Source organism: Lissotriton vulgaris, chromosome 2_1 (genome assembly GCF_964263255.1).
Source record: "Lissotriton vulgaris chromosome 2_1, aLisVul1.2, whole genome shotgun sequence".
In the NCBI taxonomy this organism is placed as follows: Eukaryota; Metazoa; Chordata; class Amphibia; order Caudata; family Salamandridae; genus Lissotriton; species Lissotriton vulgaris.
In genome coordinates, this window is record NC_141687.1 from 813,918,654 (window position 1) to 813,939,792 (window position 21,139).

At 50.4% G+C, this 21,139-nt stretch overlaps 1 protein-coding gene across 1 annotated transcript in view; it reads right to left on the bottom strand.

Annotated features, from left to right (window-relative positions):
• PRKRA (protein activator of interferon induced protein kinase EIF2AK2) overlaps positions 1-21,139 on the bottom strand; it is a 217,108-nt gene that overhangs the window by 6,339 nt on the left and 189,630 nt on the right. The window contains exon 7 of the mRNA XM_086956202.1: positions 17,318-17,492. Within this exon, the coding sequence (XP_086812328.1) occupies positions 17,318-17,492 (175 nt within the window). The remainder of the gene's footprint in view (positions 1-17,317; positions 17,493-21,139) is intronic.

Below are 21,139 nucleotides of genomic sequence, written 5' to 3' on the forward strand. Positions count from 1 at the left end.
TTTTAGATATACAACTTTATTGCAGGGCGTATGGAGGGCTCGATACTAGCCGGGAATTTGAGATGTTGGTGATAACAAAGGTCTGCAAGAGGAAAAGGAAACAGAAGGCATATAAACTACGGAGCAGACGGCTTGAATGGAAATCTGACTGATGGGGAGAACAGGAGAAATGTAATTACCTGCGGGGTAATGGATGCCTTGTAATAATTATAACGTCACACAGCTGATGTGGAGCCGTGGAATATAAGCGGTGGTAGTGCCTTAGTTCTGTGAGAACGAAAAAATGCATAACACTGTAAACTAGCAGCCGCCAATAGGCATTGAAAACCGGCGTGGAAGCGCTAAATGGCCGGGTGATTACCTGGGGCTGTAAATACCTCCTAGAGAACTCGCACTTCGTGGTGTTGTTGCAGGGCTGCAGTCTGCTTGATAGACAAGCAAAACAAAAAAATACAAGTTTGGCCAATTAAAATTTATTCTTCAGCTGTTTTGAGCTACGCCTATGGATTATCAAGCCTGGGAAATGGAACACCACCCGGCGCCGAGCATAAGGTTATTTGAAATAGTCCACCATCTGAACTGAGGGGATTAAAAAAAAAAACAAACGCGCTCCTTTTCTGCCCCATCCTCTTTTCCCGTCGCACTTGAAAATAATACAGCTCAGCTGTCTTCCAGTTAGCGGTTTTTAATGAACGAATTGACGATCCGACAAGACTTAAATGAGTTCAGGAGCGCTTAATTAATAGCCAGAGCTGGCCTGATATAATTATATTGTGTTGAGCAAATATGTAAATGTATACCCACGGAGGGATCAAGGCTCAAAGGCATTCCTGATGCGAGGGAGAAAATCTATATTGTGAAGTAATTGCAGCATGAAGTTGGGAGTGGTGCGGCATTGATTGAGCATGAGCGGGGAAAAGCCGCTGCGTATACATTTTCTCGTCCCGAAAGCCCACACTTTTTTTTAATTATAATATGAATCACGCATGGGTGTTTGCACACATCCATTTGCCTCGGACACCGGATGTTGCGACTGTAATATGTGTCCCGGGCTGTAGCGGGGGCCTGGGAAGCTATTGGGATCCGGGAGGATGAAGCATCAAGGGCAGTCCTCCTCCAGGTGCCAGGTCACGTGTCGTGGCCTTCCAGCGCCTGGAGGGGTGGGACAACTCCTTATTCATTCACGTATTTCCTTTTAACTATCGGCTGATGCTTACTCGAAGGAAGTGGCGTCGCTGCACTACAAGCTGTGAGCACGTGCATCATTCTCTGGTAGACTCGGCTTTCGAAGCTGGCACAGAGGGCGGTTGATTTGAGATGTAGGTTAAAAGTAGAAGCCCCACCAGGAACCAACGAGCAGCCTCCGGGGGTGCTGTACCATAGCATACAGTCCGTGGTAATCCACCAGAAGACTTACACACAAGCCGAGGCAGCATGGCCGCTGGAGAGGGAGGGAGAGGTGGAGGGGTGGGGGCCCGGGGGAGCGACGGAGGAGAGCTGCGGTAGAGGGGGGGGGTGAGGGGGGAGACGAGAGCGCGACTGAGGAGGGCAGAGGGAAGGGGGGAGGCGAGCGGAGCCGAGCAGCTCCTGAAAGCAGAAGGGAAGGGAGGCGAGCAGCTCCGGAAACACCACCACGTTTCTCCGAGGCGAGGCGGAAATGCCTCTGAGAAACACACGGTCATTTTAGCATGACGTCACAGGTGGAAAGAACGCCAAAAACACGCCCCCAAATCCGAAAGAGACGGGGCTTATTGGAGTGACTCCCTTCTCCAATGGCTGGCCTCCGTTTAGGAAGCCAGCCAATGGAGGAGAATGGAGGAGAGAGGCGGGTTCCAAGCCCCCTAACGCCAAAACATTAATTCTTCGGGACTCCGCCCTCACTGCTTCGTAGTGAGAGCTACGGTCCCTCGACCTAAAAAGGAGATAGGATATGGAAAAATGCAGATGCTTGTCTGTGTGGAGTAACAATATACTTGAAAGTATGGGATGTTCATAACCCCATGACTATAAACCAACTCTTTAGAGATTCTAGGATAAAATCCTTGCAAAATCAAAACTCAGAATTCCAAATGACTGACTGCACTGGATGGCATTATAGACAACTTACTCTTTGCTTAAGTAAAATCCACTCTATAGGCCATACAATACAGTTATCACCAAGAAGAGGTTACCTCAAAACATGGGGAAACTAAAAAGGTGTGACCTCAGGTCTGTACAGTCTAATACTTTAATAAATGCCCTCAAAGTCTACACAGCAAACTATTTAAAATCCCTGGAAGGGACTACTTGGGAGGGAGTATTTCCCAGAGGGATTCGTTGTTTTCATCTTTTTTTCTCAAAACAAACAACAAACACATTAGAGAATCAAGGTTAAAACTCCTGTACTTTACACAAAGCGTGCAGGAAATGTACCCAGTCTACATCAGACCAGGGAATGTGGTGGCAGATGTATGGCTTAACGCACAAGTTACTTACCTTCTGTAATGATATAGCTGTAAGAAACAGTAATTAGTATTAGATTCCTTACCTTAGAATATCTGCAGGAGTCAGACTGGATCCGAAAACTTTTGCATAGCAGTACCCTTGCGTGTTGGTAGGCGTCGTCTGCAGCTCCGCATCCATCGTCGTCGTCGGGACGACGTTGCCGGAGTACTTAGACGCAGCCCTCGCGCGCTGATGTCAGTTCTTATACACAGCTTTTACGCGCCAGAAACGCAGAACCATGATAAAAACCAACACTGGTGCCATGAAACTAGGGCCCTGTAAGGGGATGACCTTAACCCTAGATATTGGTTCGCAGAACGGGGAGGATGGGTGGGGCGGTAAGGAATCTAATACTAACTAATGTTTCTTACAGATATATTGTTACCAAAGGTAAGTAACTTATGCATCTGAAAGAAACAGGTTAGTATTAGAACCTTACCTTAGAATAGATACCCCAGCAATACCAACCCCGGTGGTGGGTCTGCGAACCAATGATCACACCAGAAAGTCCTGGAGAACGGAACGGCCGAAAAAGCCATCTCTCCGGACTTGGCTGTCCAGGCAGTAGTGTCTCGCGAACGTGTGCAGCGAGGCCCACGTAGCTGCCTGACAGATGTCCTGCAAGGGGACTCCCCGACCCAGGGCATTAGTAGCCGCCGTGGCCTGAGTGGAATGGGCACGTAGCCCCACAGGAGGCTCCTACCTAGCCAGAGAGTAACAAGCCTTGATGCACAAGATGACCCATCGAGAAATGGTCCGTTTGTGCACCCCCCGTCCCTACTTAGTGCCCACGTAACCAACAAAGAGTTGGTCATCCACCCGGAACTGGCGTGTGTGATCCAGATAGAAGGAGAGCCCACGTTTTGGGTCCAGACGGTGGAGCCTCTCTCCCTCTTTCGAGGGATACAGAGGCGGAAAGAAGGTGGGCAAGGTGATGGACTGCCCGATGTGGAAGGCTGTGATTACCTTGGGCAGGAAAGAGGGTCGCGTCCGCAACACAACTTTGTCCGGATAGACAGAAAGGAAAGGAGGTTTAGAAGAAAGGGCCTGGAGCTCACTCGCTCTCTTGGCAGAGGTGATGGCAACCAGGAAAGCAGTCTTAAGAGTAAGGAGGTGAAGAGGACAGTTATGGAGTGGCTCGAAGAGAGCTCACATCAGATAAGTCAGAACAAGGTTCAAGTCCCACTGAGGCATCATGAAAGGAGCAGGAGGAAACATATGAGTGATGCCCTTCAAAAACCTATTTACAACTGGGAACTTGAACAAAGAGGGCTGATCAGGGAGCCTTAAGAAGGCGGAAATGGCAGAGAGGTAGCCCTTTAGAGTGCCCAGAGCAGAGCCCTGTTGGGCAAGAGAAAGAAGAAAGAGAACCTCTGAAAGAGGGGCAGAAAGGGGATCCACATCCTTTGCTGTGCACCTTGCCACAAATTTGTTCCACCTGCAGGCGTATACCGATTTTGTGGAGGGACGCCTAGCTGCCAGAATCACATTACAGACTTCAGGAGGCAAGTCAAATGGCCTCAACTGCCGCCGCTCAATCTCCACGCAAGTAAGTGGAGACTGGACAGGTTCGGGTGGAGGAGCGTCCCCTGCTGCTGCGACAGAAGGTCCTCCTGAAGAGGCAGACGAATCGGGGGATCGACAGACATGCTGAGTAGCTCGGGATACCAGTATCTTCGCGCCCAGTCTGGAGCCACAAGGACGACTTGGGCCCGGCCGCGTCTGATCTTCTTCAGCACTCTGGGCAGAAGTGGTATAGGCGGAAAGGCGTACAACAGACCGCAACTCCACTTGCGACGAAAAGCGTCTCTGAGCGAGTGCCGCCTTGGAAATTCCAACGCGCAGAAATGATGACATTGCGCATGCGTTCTCTTCGGTGGCGAATAGATCTAACCAAGGCTCTCCCCACTGCTGAAGAGGCCTTGCGTCACGTCCTAGTTCAGTTGCCATTCATGATCCATCATGCACCGACGGCTGAGTTAGTCTGCCCTGGCGTTCAGGAACCTGCCAGGGGTTGAACCACCAGGGTCACGCCCTGAAGTTCCAGCCACTGCCATTGGCGCAGAGCCTCTGGCAGAACAGAGTCTGGGGGTGCATGTTGCAGCATCTCTATGTGATTGTCACCATATTTGTGCCAGAGCCCCCTGGCATAGAGTTCACGACCTCACCCCGCCCTGTTTGTTGCAGTACCACATGGCGGTGGTGTTGTCCGTGAACACCTGCACTACACTCCCCCGGACAGAGGGGAGGAATGCCTTCAGTGCAAGCCGGATCGCCCGCAGCTCCAGAAGGTTGATGTGGAGCCGGGACTCCGCCGGAGACCAGAGGCCTCTGATCTCCGCCTCTCCCATGTGGCCCCCCCAGCCCTGGAGGGATGCGTCCGTCACAACTACGTGCTCCGGTTGGGGTAGGGAGAGGGATCTGCCGCTGACCCAATCGCTGTCCGTGAGCCACCACTGCAACTGTCTTGCAGTGCCCTGCGAGATCCCGACATGGTCGGACAAGTTGCCCTGATGCTCGGCCCACAAACTTCAGGTCCCACTGCAGAGCCTGCATCCGCCACCTGGCATGATGCACCAGAATGATGCAGGAGGCCATCAGCCCCAGAAGCCTGCAGCGTCAACCTGACCGAGACTCGGATAATGGCTGAAAGATAGGAATCAGAGCCTGAATATCCCGAACCAGCTGATCGGGAGGATAAACCCGAAACTGTGCTGAGTCTAGAACCGCTCCGATAAAGAGGAGCTTCTGAGAGGGACACAGGTGTGACTTCGGCACATTGATGGAGAACCCCAGCAAGTGCAGGAGGTCGGCCGTAGTTTGGAGGTGGCTGATGACTGTCTGGGGCGAGACCGCCTTCAACAACCAGTAGTCGAGGTACGGGAAGACTGAAACCCCTAACCTGCGCAGATGAGCTACGACCACCGCCATCACTTTCGTGAACACCCGTGGGGCGCTGGTAAGGCCGAAGGGGAGCACTGTAAACTGAAAGTGCTCGTGGCCTACCGTGAACCGCAGGTAGCGCCGGTGGGCCGGCAGGACGGGGATGTGAAAATATGCGTCCTGCAAGTCCAACGCTACCATCCAGTCTCCAGTCTCCCGGGTCCAGGGCAGCCAAGACCTGAGCCAAAGTCAGCATCTTGAACTTCTCTTTCTGGAGGAAGCTGTTGACGTTACATAGGTCCAAGATAGGGCGTAGGCCCCCTTTGCCCTTCTTGGGAACCAGAAAGTAGTGGGAGTAACAACCACGTCCTACTTCTGGCCCAGTAACGCGCACGATGGCCCCCTTGGCCAAGAGGGCCGAAACTTCCTCTTTCAGAAGTTGCAAGTGATCCCCCGACACGCGGTGGTACTGCGGTGGCAAGGCTGGAGGGTCGCCTCGAAGGGGAGGGAGTAGCCCCTTCGAACGATTTGCAGCACCCACCTGTCCGACGTGATGGTGTGCCAGTGGAGGTGATGGCGCGCCAGTGGAGGTGATGGCGAACCCTGCGCCCCACTGGCGTTAAATGGGCCTGAAAGCTCGGATTTGGAAGGCTTTGAGGCGGATGCTGCGGGGGTGGATGTGGACTGGCCGCGCCGTTGTCCCGTTACCGCCGCGACGGTAACCACGTCCGCCACCACGCTGAATGTTAGTCTGCGGCCCGTGGCTGGCAGGACGCGAGGGAGCACCCCTTCCGGGGCTATGAAAGGAGCGCTGGGCAGAAGATTGCGGACGCGGGCCGACAGGCCCAAGAAATTGGCCGTAGCCCTGGAGTCCTTGAAGCGTTTCAGCACATGATCTGCCTTGCCACCAAAGAGGTGGCTGCCATCAAACTGCAAAGTTGGCGGATCTCAGCCAGGCGTGGCGGCGAACCGCCACAGATGTGGAAATCGCTCTTCCTAGCGAGCCAATGGTATCCAGTCCACATCTTATAGAGTACCGCGCTGCGTCTCTTCCCTCCGCGAGGGCTTGAGCGAGTTTTGCCCGGGCTCCCTCCGGGCACTCAGGCAGCACGGCTGCAACCGTATCCCAAAAAGAGTGGGTGTAATGGCCCAAGAGGCATGCGGTGTTGACCGATCGCAACCCCAAACTAAGGAAGGAGAACATCATCTTTCCGAACTGTTCATACCTTTTGGATTCTCGATCTGGTGGTGCCGTCGGGAATGCGGATTGGGAAGTAGAGGCCTGGATAACCAGGCTCTCGGATGGGATAGGTGGACAAGAAACTAGGGTCGCACGGGTCTGGGCGGTGGCGCCTAGCGACGTTCCTATCTACAGGGGGACCTGTAGTGGGCCTGGACCAAGTGCCCAACAGGACGTCCGTGAGAGCCTCATTAAACGGCAGTAGAGGCTCTGGGGAGCTTGCCTGCCGTTTAAGGACCTCTGTGAGGATGTTAGACCTCACTGTTGCGACAGGGAGCTCAAGAGCCAAGGCCTTGGCTGCCCTCATCAGCACCACACTAGAAGCAGCCCCCTCCTCCGTAGCCACGGTAGGAGGGAAGACAAAACCAGTGTCTGGGGAGGTATCTAGGCCACTGGCATCCCCTAGTTCCTGTGTCCAGTCCTGAAATGACTGGCACTCACGTGCCAGGGGGTCCTCCGACGCCCCCCAGTCTCCCTCGTCGTCCATGTCCTGAAATTCAGATGTAAAGGATGGACACAGATCCTCGAAGTACTCTGCTTCGGCCGGCGTCGAGTGACACCGCTCCGACGCCAGATCCAGATCGAAGAGTAGATCAGGGACGGCGTTGTTCGGGGCCGCCGCCGGGGATGACACCCTAGGGGCTGACGCCGGCGGGGTCGTAAGGTCAACCAGCCGCGACCCAGATACGGAACCGGATCCAGCGGGACCTTGTGGCGTCGGGAGCAAAGTCGCCAACGGCGCCGGGGCCGAAGCACCCGGCCCGCTTGGGCTCCCAGTCGGGGCCGCTTGGCCCAAAGGCCCCGCGGAACCAGACGGAGAGAGCGACAGCATGGCCATGAGGAAGGCATTGATCTCCGGCGTCGCGTTCTGCCCAGGGACCGGCGGGTATGGAGCAGGCTGCGACGCCTGTGGCTCCGGCGGAGCTGCGTGGGCGGTGTCACCCGAACCCCCGGCCGCGTCGCGCGAGCGTCGGGGGGGGGGGGGGGGGGGGGGGGGGGTAAGGGGGAAGATCAGAAGAGCGATGTCGCTTCTTCGAGTTCCTGTGCCTCTTACATGAGGACTTGGAGCCCGACGAGTGGTGTTGACTCGCCGAGCTGTGATGACTCCGGCCCTGTGACCGGTCCCTCGATCTCCTTCCGGACCGGGACCTCGAGCGGCGCGTGCCGACTGCTGAAGCTCGAGGCGCTTACGGGACCGCTCCCGCTTAGACTTCGACGTCAAGGCCCGACAGTCAGGGCACGACTTGTCATCATGGTCGGGCCCCAGGCAATGTAGGCACCGGCGATGGGGGTCGGTTGCAGTCGGCACAGGGCTTGAACCAGGGTATCCCTACCGGCACCGATGGAGTCTTAAACTCGAAACGGATCCAAAAAGGATCTAAAAAGTTTAGTCAAAAAGTGACTAAAGGGTACCACTTTCTCCGGACCTGCGCTTGCTGGCGCGGAAAAAAGAAGAACTGACGTCAGCGCGCGAGGACAGCGTCCAAGTACTCCGGCCACGTCATCCCAGCGCCAACGACGGACGCGGAGCCGCAGAAGACGCCTACCGACACGCAAGGGTACTGCTACGCAAAAGTTTCCGGATCCAGTCTGACGTCTGGGGATATTCTAAGGTAAGGAATCTAATACTAACCTGTTTCTTTCAGATTATTAGGCCACTAAACTTACAGTACTGACTTACTGGCTACGTGAGGGATGGATCAATCCAGGTTTTCGGAAATGAGTATAGACAACATTATGCACATGCTTTATGTGGCACCAATTCCACAATCTCTCCCAGAGTTGATGAGTGGAAAACTTCTGTTAAGGAGAGCTGCTCTGTGGTGGACAGGGCGAGACTAAAAGGTCATGCTCCAAACGGCACTGGGGAAAGGGCACACTTAGAAGGGTTTGCTAAATGGCACCTCATTGGTATCTCCCAGCTGGTTGACGTATGGCGAGGTGCCCATATGAAAATCATCTCAGGAATTACAGATAGATTACAATCTACATCAGGCTCAATTGTGCAAATACCTCCAACTCTGAAATGTCTTAATGTCACACAGACTCTTTTGGGAAGGCACCAGGATTTAATCTGCTTGAAGTTTCATTGCTACAAGGACCCATGCGAAATGGAGGTATCTCATTGATGTACAAGTAACTGGCCATTAACTCACCTGTCACATTTGCCTCAAATAGGAAACCTGGGCAGGCACACTGGAAGACAGTGAATGGCGGGAGGCACTCATGGCACCAAGAGAACTGGGGATATCCACCAGACTACACCTAGTTCAATTAAAATTACGTACATGTGATTTACCAAACCCAGCTGAAGGTATGAAAGATTTGACAGCACCCCTTGTCCATGTGAGCATGCTGTGAAAATGAGGGAGCCGATTATTTCCAGTTAGTTTTGTCCAGCCCTATTATATCCAGACACTGCAGATCCATTTTTTGCATGCTAGCACTCGTGCTGGGACATCCATTGGACCCAACAGCGTGGGTTGCTCTTCTTGGATTCCTGAAAGAGGTAGAAGGGTTCCGGCGGAGAAGTTTATCGGAGGAGTGGGAACTTTGTCAAAAAAGACATGGCTAGTCTGTGGAGTTTGGCCAGCCCGACCCCACCCCCCACGGTGGCTGCATGGCTATAAGGGACGGACTGGTGTGCCAAGATGGAGATAACCAAATATGTGGCTAGGGGATGCCCCCACCAACAACAAAATATGGGGTAAATGCAGTGCTTAATTTGTGCCACTGGTTTCCGGTGCTCAGCACTGGCACTTATTGCACTGGGTTGTGTCTATTAACCTCTTCGCTGCTGATGACAAGCTCAGCTCGTCATCAGCTACGGCGGTCGTGTGCTGATGACGAGCTGAGCTCGTCATGTAACGTGGCTTTTTGAAAATTGCCGCACACAGCGGGAAAAGCCGCCACAGCGATGCGGTTAAATCTCAGGACACTGGTTGTGATTGCCACTTTAAATACTGGTAATACTGGAGGCTCTGTTAGCTACTGTCTGTGGTACCAGTTTGAGATAAGGAGTGTTTTTAAATCATGCATGTGCTAATGCTTTGCTAGCAGCATCACCCTCCTGGAGTACAAACCCAGGATGTGTCTCCAGCCCCATTCCCCAGAAGAGCACACAAATCCAAATACATAAGCCCAGCATTAGGTTTGTCTCCCCATCAAAGGCAAGAACCAATCCCAACAGCCTCCCCCAGACCAAGTATTGGCTTTGCTAGAATGGTAGAGGTCAGAGACAAACTGCTCTAAATGGAATTGGAGCATGAATATTTGTTTGAGTAACTTAATTGAAAAACTCAAAACATGAAAAGTATGCATTACATTGAAAGTAACCCAACATTGCATAAGAGAGATGATAAAGAAAAGTTACATACCTGTAGGTATAGTTCTGCATCGTAGGTATCTTCATTGAAGTCATAAACCTTGAATAATTCTGTGTTGCCTGTGCGAACCCCGGAACACCTTATTTCATATATGTAGAATATCCAGGGAAAGGATCATTAAACAGTGCTCACCACTAAGAGAAAGTTTCCATTTATTTGTAGTGTAGACTACCAGCATTGTATTTTCCTGGAGCATGCTGGTAGAGACTGCAGGAGGCAGGAACTGCAAAGGTTACAAACACTTTTCATTGGAAAAGTGGCTCTGTAAAGAAAGCCTAGAGTGCCAAGGAAAAGACAGCCTTATAGGCTAACACTAGAAAGTGCCAAATGAAACCTGTACCTTTAGGAATCCCAGATGGACCCTATACCAGAATGCCCTACAGTTGGCCTGTAAGAGTCAGTTATTTTTTTACGGGAAGAACAGAATAATACAACCTGACAGCCTGTGAGGTGTTTATGGCTTCAATGAAGATACCTACGATGCAGAACTGTACCTACAGGTATGCAACTTTTCCTTCTGCATTGTAGGTTATTCATTGATAGTCACAAACCTTGAATAGAATAGCAAGCTAATCGACTCCATAATGTGGCTGTCAGATATCTATAGATATGTATCCTGTGAGACCGTAAAGATCAAGGAGGTTATCCTGAAACAGATAGAATAGATAGTACAGAAGCATAGAAGGGGAAGAAACCCTATTTGAAAGGTTTCTTCAAATAGTCTGTTGCCCAAACGTAGTCGACTTAGGTATCCGATTCCAAACAGTAATACTTTGTGAAAGAGTGCAGAGAGATCAAAGTCGCTGTCCTGCAAATGCCCAGAATAGGTAGTGGCCTCACCCAAGCTATAGTTGTAGCTTTTCCTCTTGTTAAGTGAGCCCTCAGTTTGCCTGGTAAAGGTTTATTGGCACTCTGGTAACATAAGGTAATACATGAAACTATCCACTTAGCTATGGTATGTTTTGTGGTAAACCTTGTCTTATGGTTCCATAATTTATAAACAGTTGGAAAGATTTTCTAACAGATTTTAATCTGTATAAGTAAAAGGGAAGAACTTTTAAGATCGAGGGATTGCATGTTCTCTCCGCTGCAGACGTGGGCTGTGGAAAAAAAATTAGATTGAGATGGAAATCTGATACTAGCTTGGGCAAGAAAGAAGGGTGTATACGTAAAACAACCCTATTGTGGTGGAAAACTGTAAAGGGTTCTACAGAAGATAGAGCTTGCAGTTCACTGACTCAACGAGCTGAGGTAATTGCAAACAGAAAGGCTGTTTTGACAAGTGTTGCAGCGATACTGTATGAAACGATTCAAAGTATGGACCCATTAATTTAGATAGTTTTGTGGGAGCTCAAGGGGGAGAGGGGTTTCTGCAAGGAGGAAAAAATATTTGAAACCTTCCAGAAAGTCTTTACCGACTGGGATCTTGAAAAAAGATTTTTGTGTTGGAGATGTACGATATGCAGTGATAGCTGCTAAGTGAACTCTTCCAGGGGACAGCTTTAGGCCAGACTTGGCTAGGTGGGGTACATAAGGTAGAATGATGTCTTCCAATACTGTGATGGGATAATAATTCTTTGAATGACACCATATGCAGAAGTGTTACCATTTGAAAGCATAGTAAGCCCTTGCATTGAAAGACCTTGTGGAAGGGTGCTTCGCTTCTTAAAGAATGTTCATGCAATCTTCAGGAAGATTAAAATGTCCATACTGGAGGACCTCAGGAGCCATACTGCCAAATTCAATGATTGGATCAAGGGATGGAGAATTGTGCCCTGGTGTTTGGAGAGCAGGTCTGATCTGAGCTGGGGAGTTGCTTCTGGTGGGCTATGGATAAGTGGAGTAGGTCCATGTGCCACGACTGTCTCGGCCAATCTGGAGCTAGGAGTATCATTGTGAGGTGTGATCTCAGTAGCTTTTGGATCACCAACGGAATTTGTGGAGTTGGCAGAAAGGCGTACACAAATGGATTCAACCAGTCTATCAAAAGGCTTTGGTTCAGGAGCTCTGGATGCGGAGTCTTGGCAGGTTGCGTGTACGGTGGTGGCACACAAATCCAGAGCCGGGGTGGCCCATTCTTGGAAGATAGCACCTAAGAGTTTGTCATTGAGGACCCACTAGTGTTTTTCTTTGCGGAGGATGCTGAATAAATCCGCTTCCATGTTTAGAACTACTGGGAAGTGAAAGGTTGTAAAGGAGAATCTTCTTGCTAGAGCCCACTGCCATAGTGTTTGAGTCTGGTAAGACACATTTCTGGACCTTGTTCCACCCTGTTAGTTGAGGTAAAACTTTGTGGTGGTGTTATCTGTTTGAATCAGGAGGTCTGCTGATTGTAGAGATAGACTAAACGTTTTGAGGGCCAGTAGCACACGTTACTTACTTGTGTAACGATTTATCTGCAAGAGAAATTAGTTAGTGATAGATTCCTTACCTTAGAATATCCCCAGGCGTCAGGCTGGATCCGGAAAGTTTTTCTGCTCAGCAGTACCTCTGCGCAGCAGTAGGTGGCGTCCTGCGGCTCCGCGTCCGTCACTGGTGTCGTAGGCACCGAGATGACATCACGGAAAGTACTTAGGCGCCACACATGCGCGCAGACGTCAGTTCTGTACACAACTATTCAGTGCCAAAACGCAGAGCCATGCAAGATACTGACAGTTTGTGCATAAAACTGGGACCCTTAAAGGGGATGACCTTAACCCTAGTAAGCAGTTTGCAGAACAGGGAGGATGGGTGGGGCGGTAAGGAGTCTATCACTGACTAATGTCTCTTACAGATATATCGTTACACAAATAGGTAACTTGTGCATTTGAAAGAGACACGTTAGTGATAGATTCCTTACCTTAGAATAGATACCCCAGCAATAGCAACCCCGGTGGAGGGTCAGCGAACAGGATTACACCAGAAAGTCACGGAGCACAGAACGACCAAAGAAGCCATCTTTCCGAACCTGACTGCCAAGGCAGTAATGTTTGGTAAACGTGTGCAGCGAGGCCCACATGGCTGCCTGACAAATATCATGCAAGGGGACACCGTGACCCAAGGCAGTAGTGGCTGCAGTCGCCCTGGTCGAATGGGCAAGCAGCCCCACAGGAGGCTCCTTCTTGGCCAAGGAGTACCACGCTTTGATGCACAAAAAAAAAACCACCGGGAGAAGGTCCGTTTATGTACCACCCAACCTTTTTTGGCACCCACGTAGCCAACAAAGAGTTGATCATCCACCCAGAACTGCTGTGTACGCTGCAGATAGAATGTGAGCCCACGTTTTGGATCCAGACGGTGGAGCATCTCATCTTCCCTAGAAGGATGCGGAGGCAGAAAGAAGGTGGGCAAAGTGATGGTCTGCCCGATGTGAAAGGGCATGACAACCTTCGGCAAAAAAGAAGGACGGGTTCTCAGAACCACATTGTCCGGATGAACAGAAAGGAAACTAGGTTTGGAAGAAAGAGCCGGGAGCTCACTCACTCTTCTGGTAGAGGTGATAGCTACCAGGAAGGCCGTCTTGAGAGTAAGAAGACGTAAAGGGCAGTTATGAAGGGGCTCAAAGGGAGCGCACATCAGAAAAGTCAAGACAAGATTCAAGTCCCACTGAGGCATTATAAAGGGCACCGGTGGAAACGTGTGTGTAACGCCTTTGAGGAAACGGTTAACAACCGGGGACTTAAAAATAGAAGGCTGATCTGAAATCTGTAGAAAGGAAGAGATGGTCGAGAGATAGCCCTTGAGAGTGCCCAGAGCAGAGACCTGCTGGGCCAAAGAGAGAAGGAACAGAAGAACCTCAGAAAGCGGGGAAGAAAGGGGATCCACAGCCTTCGCTGTGCACCATGCCACAAACTTATTCCACCTGCAGGCGTACACAGTCTTGGTGGAGGGACGCCTGGCTGCCAGAATGACATCACAGACCTCGGGAGAAAGATCAAAAGGTGTCAACTGTCGCCGCTCAATCTCCACGCATGGAGGTGGAGACTGGACAGGTTCGGGTGACGGACCGTCCTCTGCTGCTGGGACAGAAGATCCTCCCGAAGAGGCAGACGGATCGGGGGATCGATGCTCACATGGAGTAGCTCGGAATACCATACTCTTCGAGCCCAGTCCGGAGCCACAAGAATGACTTGGCCCGGTCGCGGCTGATCTTCTTCAGCACTCTGGGAAGAAAGGCATACAACAGACCGCAGCTCCACTCGTGACGAAAAGTGTCGCCAAGCAAGGGCCGCCTTGGAAATTCCAACGTGCAGAAGTGATGACATTGCGCGTTCTCTTCTGCGGCGAATAGATCTAACCAAGGCTCTCTCCACTGCTGAAAGAGACCTTGCGCCATGTCCGAGTTTAGACGCCATTTGTGATCCATCAAGCACCGGCGGATGAGTTTGTCCGCCCTGGCGTTCAGAGAACCTGCCAGGTGTTGAACCACAAGGTAATGCCTTTACGCTCTAGCCAAGTCCAGAGGCGCAGAGTCCCCTGACATAGGGTCCAGGACCCCACCGCGCCCAGTTTGTTGCAATACCACATGGTGGTGGTGTTGTACGTGCCCAGTTTGTTGCAATACCACATGATGTTGGTGTTGTCCGTGACCACCTGCATCACACTTCCACGGACAGAGGCAAGGAATGCCTTTAGTGCAAGTCGTATCGCCCGCAGCTCCAGAAGGTTGATATGGAGCTGGGACTCCGCCGGAGACCAGAGGCCTCTGATCTCCGCCTCTACCATGTGGCCTCCCCATCCCGGGAGGGACACATCTGTCACCACTGTGTGCTTCGGTTGGGGAAGGGAGAGGGATCTGCCACTGACCCAATTGTGGTTTGTGAGTCACCACTGCAACTGTCGAGCAGCACCCTCCAAGATCGGGACGTGATCGGACAGGTTGCCCTGATGCTGCACCCACTGGAACTTCAGGTCCCACTGCAGAGCCCGCATATGCCATCTGGCATGCGTCACCAACAGGCAGCAGGATGCCATCAGACCGAGCAGCCGGAGGGTCATCCTGACCGAGACCCGGGATAGAGGCTGAAAGATCTGAATCATAGCCTGAATATCCCGGACTCGCTGCTTGGGAGGATAAACCCGAAACAGCGTCGAATCTAACTGCTCCGATGAAGGGGAGCTTCTGAGAGGGACTCAGGTGCGCATTCAGCACGTTGAGGGAGAACCCCAGCAAATGCAGGAGGTCGGCTGTAGTTTGGAGGTGGGCGATGACTGCCTGGGGCCGAGCTCGCCTTCAACAGCCAGTCGTCGAGGTAGGGGAAGACTGACACCCCAGACTGGCGCAGATGAGCTGCGACCACCGCCATCGGCTTTGTGAACAACCGAGGGGCACTGGTAAGGCCAAAGGGGAGCACGGCAAACTGAAAATTCTCGTGGCCTACCATGAACTGCAGGTGACGCCGGTGGGCCGGCAGGACGGGGATATGAAAATATGCGTCCTGCAAGTCCAACACCACCATCCAGTCTCCAGGGTCCAAGGCAGCCAGGACCTGAGCCTGAGTTAGCATCTTGAACTTCTCCTTCCGGAGGAAGCGATTGACGTCCCGGAGGTCCAAGATGGGGCGCAAGCCCCCTTGTCCTTCTTGGGGACCAGAAAGTATTGGGAATAACAACCACTCCCTACTTCCTGATCGGAAACGCACTCAATGGCTCCCTTGGCCAGATGGGCCGTGACTTCCTGACGGAGAAGAGCCAAATGATCCCCAACCTGCTGTGAAACCGAGGCGGCATGGCCGGAGGAGCGGACACAAAGGGGAGCGAGTAACCTTGGCAGATAATCTGCAGGACCCACTTGTCCATGTAATGTCGCGCCATTGATGGAGGTGGTGGCGGATCCTGCCACCCACCGACGTGCGGTGCTCCCTGAAGCTCGGATTAGGAAGGTTTGGAGGCGGAAGCAGCAGGGGTGGAGGATGATATGCAGGCCAAGTCGTCCAGGTGCAGAGAGCTCGGTGATAAATTAGGCCCATGCAGCTCCCCAGGAGAACTGTGTCAGCGATGGGGGGAGGCCCAGTGAGGCTGTTCCCTCAGCCTCACCCATAGCCCCTGTTACTGCGGGCCGCCGAGAATGGCCGGGCTGCGATGTCCCCAAAATCAGTGATTTTGCCATTATACGCCGGTCCTGCATCCTACCCGCTCCCCCATGCACGCGAGGAAGAAGGGGGGTACTGCCGAGCGGGACACTGTAGCCCTGGCATCAGGCTAACCCGCAGTCCAGTCGCCACGGGGCTTCCAAGGTGGGCTAAGCCGCCTCCCTTCTCGGTAATCACAGGCGGCCTGGAGCAGTCGCAGTAGCGCCTCCGAGGCAATGTAGAAAGTGCTCCCATCTCGGGAACTTGGAGCAGTGTAAAGATGAGGTCCACTACCTTCAATGTAAGGGCAGCGGGGTCCGGAGCTTCAGTGCCATGCGGCCATGCAGGTTGACGGACAGGCAACACTCCCTTTTCTTTGTCTGCTTTCAAATTCTCCATCCATCCACAATGTCTGCTGCCTGCTCTATCTTTAAGAGTAATTGTTGGCATTTTAATGCAAATGTTGCAACCTTTTGTGAGGTGTTGAGGAGATAGACACACCACACAAACCTTGTAGCCATTGGACGAAGCTTTCTTTCTGCCACAAGCAGGTCACTTTGTAAAAAGAGCCGGCTTTGTGACAGAATTTTCATCAGAAAAACTAAAAGTATTTCACTTGACAGAAAAGGTGATAAGATGTCAAAGAAAAGGCTTTGGAAAGCAATAAGAGTATTTTAGATTAATGATAAGGGTTGAAAAAAAAAACCACGAGAGTTGTTCTGAGATCATGTCAGAAGAAGCAGGAAAAAAGACCTGACTCTCCCAGGCAAACTGCCACTGCAGGGCATTGTGGTATGAGCTTCCTCTGGGATTCTTAAAGGTACAGGTCTCATTTTTTACTTTCCAGTGTTAGGCTATCAGGCTGTCGTTTCCTTTGCACTCTAAACTTTTTTACACAGCCCCTTTTAATATGAAACGTGTTCTAAGCTTTGAAGTTCCTGCAGTCTCTACCAGCATGCTCCAGGAACATGTAATGCTGACAATCCACACTACAAATAAAAGGAAAATGTCTTTCAGTGATAAACACTATACAGATTATTTTCCTAGATATTCTACATATATGCAATAAGGTGATAAGGGTCCGCGCAGGCAACACGGAATTATTCAAGATTTATGACTATCAATGAAGTTCCTACGATGCAGAAACTGTTTTCGTGTTCAAAGAGTAAATCTTTTGTAATCAAATTTTGCTCTACAGTTCTCAGGACATAGGTAACATGCACACTGATTCACAAAGCAAACACGGTACTTTTCATGAACAGATGTAATCCTACCTATATCTAAATAAGTGACATCAAACTTTTGCTCTTCTGCTACTTCTTCCAGCATTTTGGCATATTCACAGTTGGGCATATTTAATGGACTTCTCTTCAGCAAGGATATTTTCTCCCCAGTTGAATTCTTCAAGGAGTCCCATGTGCACCCCACATTGTTATCCACTCTATGTACCTGAAACATTAATATATTATTAATTTCAGTCCTGCAAACCAATGTATTTTTATTTTGAATGTAACTACACAAAATAACAGAACCCTTGAAGCCTTTACAATTAATTCAATAGTTCCTTATTCTCTAAGCAATTCACAACTACAATACCTTCATTACAAAAAATTTGAACTGTTAAACCACATCAGCGTTTTCACATTTAAAAGCAAAATATACATTAATTAGGACAGCAGGCTTCACTTTCTATGTGCATACATGTCAAAAGGAATGAAAAATGTCCTAGCTCTCGTAACGGAAAGATTCAATTATATTAAGGACACCGAGGTGAGGATTAGGCTTTTCTTGCTTCCTTTAATTCAACCAGCAGCCTTAAAGAACAACAGCAATAGGACATCATTTCCCATGAAGCCTATAAACATAAAACCATCAAGTTCGCAAACAGTCCATCAGCCAATCAGGCGCCTCCTGGGACAATAATAGATCATAATCCCTGCTGGACGTCCACTTTCTTCCTGCGACAAAGCGGACTGCGGAAGTTCTTTAATCCTGCTTTGAAGACTCTGTCCCTGCAGGCAGAAAAAGGAGTCGTAATAAACTGCATGTGGCGAGGCTATCGAATACATCGTTATAGCAACACTCATAACCGAACAGAAAAATGCTTTACTTGCATGTGACGGACATGCTGATAAATCCGGGTGGGTCCAGGAACATCTTGAGAGAGGAATAATCCTCTCCTTAATAGAACTGAAACTTTCTGGTACGAAAGCTAGGAAATTTTTCATTCTATGTCAGGACCCGGAGGCAAGGGTTAGGCTAGTTCAAAGCTTATCTACCACTGGGGCCGCTATGAAGGAGACTGGTTTGAAGTAAATCCTTTTAAGTCTGAAGACAAGTCTGCTGCATTCAGGATGTCCTCCAGGCCGGCTCCTAGCATGAAAGCCTTGGATGCCATGGCACCTCTCGCTGAGTGCGCTCTGAAGACCTTGGTATCGATGCCGGCAACCATCATTACCCAACGCACCTATCGTGCAATTGTTGGGGACGAGACCGCTTGGAATGGTTTTCGCAAGGCAATTAGGAGTTGGCGTTCCCCGTGCGGGCGAACAGCCTCTGTCATGGCTTCATAAACCTTAATGCACCTGATGACGCAGAGCTTGGGAGTCAGTTCATTACTGTGGCTCATCTGGCTCCTACAAATATTCCACTAGCGTCAGTTTCGACCCAGTACTTGTCATAAACCATTCAACATTTACATCACTTTTGTATCAAACGGTAAACCATCACAGAATACTGAATAGTATATATATATATCAAAATGTATAGTTCCATTGCCGTACTTATAATTGTTAAAACTGTTGTACGAGACAAGAAGTGACAGACAATGGTTAGTTACCAACAGACTGTTAATACCAAACAAACACCCTAATGTATGCACTGTTTAGATGCTGCCGACTGATATTTATACTGTCACTGCATGCGGGTTTCATACAATCCATAATTGCATTGGGCTTTTATTTTATTGTGTATTTTATTCATTTTTTTCATTTCGCATTTACATTTTAAATCGCCTCCATGGTTTATGCCTATCTGTTCAATACCATAAACATTGGCAGCTACACATTCTGAGGTTGAAGAGGCCTATCTGTTCAATACCATAAACATTGGCAGCTAAAAATTCTGAGATTGAAGAGGCTACTATTAGATAGTCTCCTTACTATTTCCATGTAGGCACGGAGCCACCGCGCTCGGGCCGATCCATTGTGCTGCACTCTCGCGGTAGACTACATTACACGCGGTATTAAGCGTGACACTCCCTGTTACCGCGCAGCAAGGGAAGGACATCTTTTCTTTCCAGACGTGTATTATAATATGCCTTAAACTTCTCTTTTTATTATACTAATTTTTTCTTTCCTTTTCTCTTTTTCTTCTCCCTTCTCCTCTCTCTTTTCTCCTTTTCTTTCCCTCTTTCTTTCCTTTCTACTTCACAAAATTTAAAAACAAGCATTTACAATGCAATGGTCTCGGCAATGGTATAGGTAGAGCTATTGGTAATGTTTTTTATTTTTAAATAAATGGCATTGTTATTTCTGTTGTCATTAGCCTAATATTTTGCACATGTGATACCTATTGCATTAGCAGAGAGTGAGGTAGTGAGATATAGAGTGAGGTAGTGTGAGAGAGTGAGGTAGATAGAGAGTGAGGTAGTGAGAGTGAAACTGATGTAGTGAAGGGGAGGTATGTTGTGCGATAGTCAGTTGTAAGTAGAGAGTGATGTGATGTAGTGAGATAGAGAGAGGTAGTGAAAGAGACAGTGAAAGTATAGAGAGAGTGAACTAGTGAGTTAGAGAGAGTGAAGTTGTGAGGTAGTGAGAGAGTGATGTAGTGAATTATTGAGAGTGTGTTGTGATATAGTGAAGTAGTGAGAGAGAGATACTGAGATAGAAATAGATAGAGTGAGGTAGTGATAGAGAGAGTTTGGTAGTGAGATACAGAGACAGTGAAGTAGTGAGTTAGGGAGAGAGTGAAGTTGTGTGGTAGTGAGAGATTGATGTTGTGAAGTCCCCCAGAGCCTCATACATACAAAGTGTATCACCCAGACATACATACAGAGACATACATAGAGAGCTATGCACACAAATATACAGAGGTATAGACATCCACAGACATAGCCACTGACTTACACATAGAGCTAGCCACAGACATAATCAATCAATCAATCAATCAATCAAAGAAATTTGTAGAGCGCACTACCTACCCTTAGGGTCTCAAGGCGCTTGGGGGGGGGGGGGGGGGGGGGGGGGGTGCCGCTACTGCTCGAACAGCCAGGTCTTGAGCTTCTTCCTGAAGGAGAGGTGGTCTTGGGTCAGGCGCAGGTCGGCCGGGAGGGAGTTCCAGGTCTTGGCGGCCAGGTAGGAGAAGGACCTTCCTCCTGTAGTGGCTCTGCGGATGCGTGGGACGGCGGCGAGGGCGTGGCTGGCAGATTGGAGGTGGCATTTGGGAGCGTAGAAGTTGATGCGGTTGTTGAGGTAGCTCGGGCCTTGATCGTGGAGAGCTTTGTGTGCGTGGGTAAGGAGGCGGAAGGTGATTCTCTTGTTCACCGGGAGCCAGTGCAGGTCTCCAAGGTGTCCGGAGATGTGGCTGTGTCGCGGGATGTTGAGGATGAGTCTGGCTGAGGCGTTCTGGATGCGCTGGAGTCTCTTCTGGATCTTGGCGGTGGTTCCGGCGTAGAGTGCGTTGCCGTAGTCCAGTCGGCTGGTGACGAGGGCCTGGGTGACGGTCTTCCTGGTCTCTGTGGGGATCCACCAGAAGATCTTCCGAAGCATGCGCAGGATGTTGAAGCACGACGAGGAGACGGCGTTGACTTGCCTGGTCATGGAGAGGGAGGAGTCCAGGATGAAACCCAGGTTGCGTGCGTGGTCCGTCGGTTTGGGTGCGGTGCCCAGGGCGGGGGGCCACCAGGAGTCGTCCCAGGCGGAGGGCGAGGAGCCCAGGATGAGGACCTCCGTCTTATCGGAGTTCAGTTTCAGGCGGCTCGTCGTCATCCACTCGGCTACCTCTTTCATCCCTTCGTGCAGGTTGGCTCTGGCGGCGGCGGGGTCGTTGGTCAGGGAGAGGATCAGCTGGGTGTCGTCGGCGTAGGAGATTATGTT